The following is a 2,158-nucleotide window of genomic DNA, read 5'->3' on the forward strand; positions in this document are numbered from 1 at the left end:
ACGATGCATGCTCTCCTGCCCCTGCTTTGGCTAATGAGGCAGCAGAACCCACAGAGCATGAGAGCACGAACGCCAAACTGGAGGCTGTGGCCTGCGCCTTCACCTTTTTCATTATGTTTTGAGACTGGGCTTTGTTACAGGCTAAGACACGTGAGAAGATCTTTAAAAATACAGATTGATGCCTCCTATTGTTCAGAGAGAGGGGAAAAGAAAGATACTCTCTGCTCTAGCTGCAAGGAGCATCTCTCGGTTGCATAAAGCACGTGCCCGAATTGACTTACCACAATCATTTGCGCCACATAGCTCTCCGGGCCAGTGTATTCGGTTGGATCTTTAACTTTGACAAGAACTATAAAGTACAAATAATGCCACATGTTGTGTTCTGACTTTATGTGCTCCTCAAACGAAACAGTCTTGTTATCAAATTTGTCTCTCTCCAGTCCTGCAAAAAGACATGAACGTAATGAAAAAAAAAAAAAAAATTCAACATAAAAATACCCAAATCTGTTAAATATGTTAGAGAAAGGAACCTAACTTAATTTAAAGGATCATAAATTTGAAGGATCTTAATTTAAAAGCTATAACCGCGTACAGTAACTGCCAGGCAAGAAATACCAGGCCAGAAGGAATTCCTGACAGAATTCTTTCAGCGCAGCGTTTATTCTCTTTTGTGATATTTCCTCTTAATAACAATAACAATGTAATAAATATGTTACAGTTTTACAGTGCCTTCTACGCTGAGGGCTATAAAGTGCTTTACAAGTGTCGGCTCTGATGCTTTCTAAATGTATACCGGTAAGCATGCAGAGTGCAATCTAGGTCCTGATCTTGCAAAGATTTATGCACGTTTAGCGTCAAGCATGTGAACAGTCCCACTTAAGCTGCGGTGGGATTGTTTGCACGCTTAAACCTAGCAGCGAGGGTGAGTCTCCGCAGCTTTGTACTCACACAGCCTTTACAGAGCCGTAGTCATATGAATTTTTTTTTTTTTTTTTTCCCCATGTAACGGGTCAAATCTCCAAAGAAGAACACCACAGAGAGGAAGGACAGGACTCGCAAGTGTTTGCTTCAGCGTTACAGCTTTCCTCCCTGGATCTCTTGCGGAGCCTTCCACAGACACTAAAGCAGTTGTGCTCTGCACAACGTTCATCCCTGCCAGTACAACCATGGAAACAACACCCAGCCTACGAAAAAAGAAGGGTATTTCTAAAGTCCCCTAGGGGAGTAAAGGTCTGCCCCTCTTTGTGAGTGCGCCTCAAAATAAGCGCGACTTATCCGTGGGTTTTGTGGGGATGATTGTCATTTCATTCTTTTGTTCCCTCTTTCGTATCACCTTCTGAAGCAGACGGATTTTGCCGTTGTTACCCTTCTGGAATGCACTGTGCTGTAAAATAGCAAGCTGTACTTTCATCTGCATCACACTTTGCGAAATAAAGCCAGCAGCTGCACCATCTCCATTAGTGGCGAGGATGCGAGCGTGAGACACGGCTCTTCTCCCTCAGATCCTGGGTGGGGACCGTGAAGCCACCTCTTAGCGAAGCTAGCTCTCAACTCCTAAACCAAATATTTTTCCTACTGAGAGGGAGTGAATTTGGAACAAAACTCTTGACATTTTTACCGACTTCCCTTGTAGAAGATAACCACCCCTTAGGCTCATGCTTTATTTATTGAGGCGCAGTTCATTTTACTCCTTTCCCCATCAAATGTCTCAATAGCTCAGTAACACCTACCACAGATGAAACAGGTTGTCTTTAGTATTTCCTCCTTTTTCTGCTTTTCGCTTCTGAGATCAGCAAATGTATCAATGATGACTCCAAAGATTAGGTTTAGAACAATAATTATGACAATGAAGTAAAACAGAAGATCATAAACAACTCGTGCAGCAAACAAGGGCTCCTGAAACAATAATAAGCTTGCAATAAGATATAAAAATAGCATGCCTCTAAAATATTAAACAACATTTTCACATTAGCTCAATAAAGCTATGCATCTCTCTTTTCACATGCCAAATTCTGCTAGCCTTACTCACAGAAACAGAGAGGGACTACCTACGTGACTAAGCACAGACGACTTGGCTTCGGGCGCTTTTATCGCTTTGGGACTCCTGTTGCCCTTCAAGTTGTTTCAGACAGCGCGAAGAAGAGACTAGCGTGTGTGG

The 2,158-nt window shown here is 42.7% G+C and overlaps 1 protein-coding gene across 1 annotated transcript in view; it reads right to left on the minus strand.

Annotated features, from left to right (window-relative positions):
* ITPR2 (inositol 1,4,5-trisphosphate receptor type 2) overlaps positions 1 to 2,158 on the minus strand; it is a 240,872-nt gene that overhangs the window by 23,376 nt on the left and 215,338 nt on the right. Inside the window, exons 55-56 of the mRNA XM_035888507.1 lie at positions 1,731 to 1,896; positions 282 to 442 (exon numbers count right to left, since the gene is read on the minus strand). Of these exons, the coding sequence (XP_035744400.1) occupies positions 282 to 442; positions 1,731 to 1,896 (327 nt within the window). The remainder of the gene's footprint in view (positions 1 to 281; positions 443 to 1,730; positions 1,897 to 2,158) is intronic.

This window comes from Egretta garzetta, unplaced genomic scaffold (genome assembly GCF_000687185.1).
Source record: "Egretta garzetta isolate BGI_Z169 unplaced genomic scaffold, ASM68718v1 scaffold81, whole genome shotgun sequence".
NCBI lineage: Eukaryota > Metazoa > Chordata > Aves > Pelecaniformes > Ardeidae > Egretta > Egretta garzetta.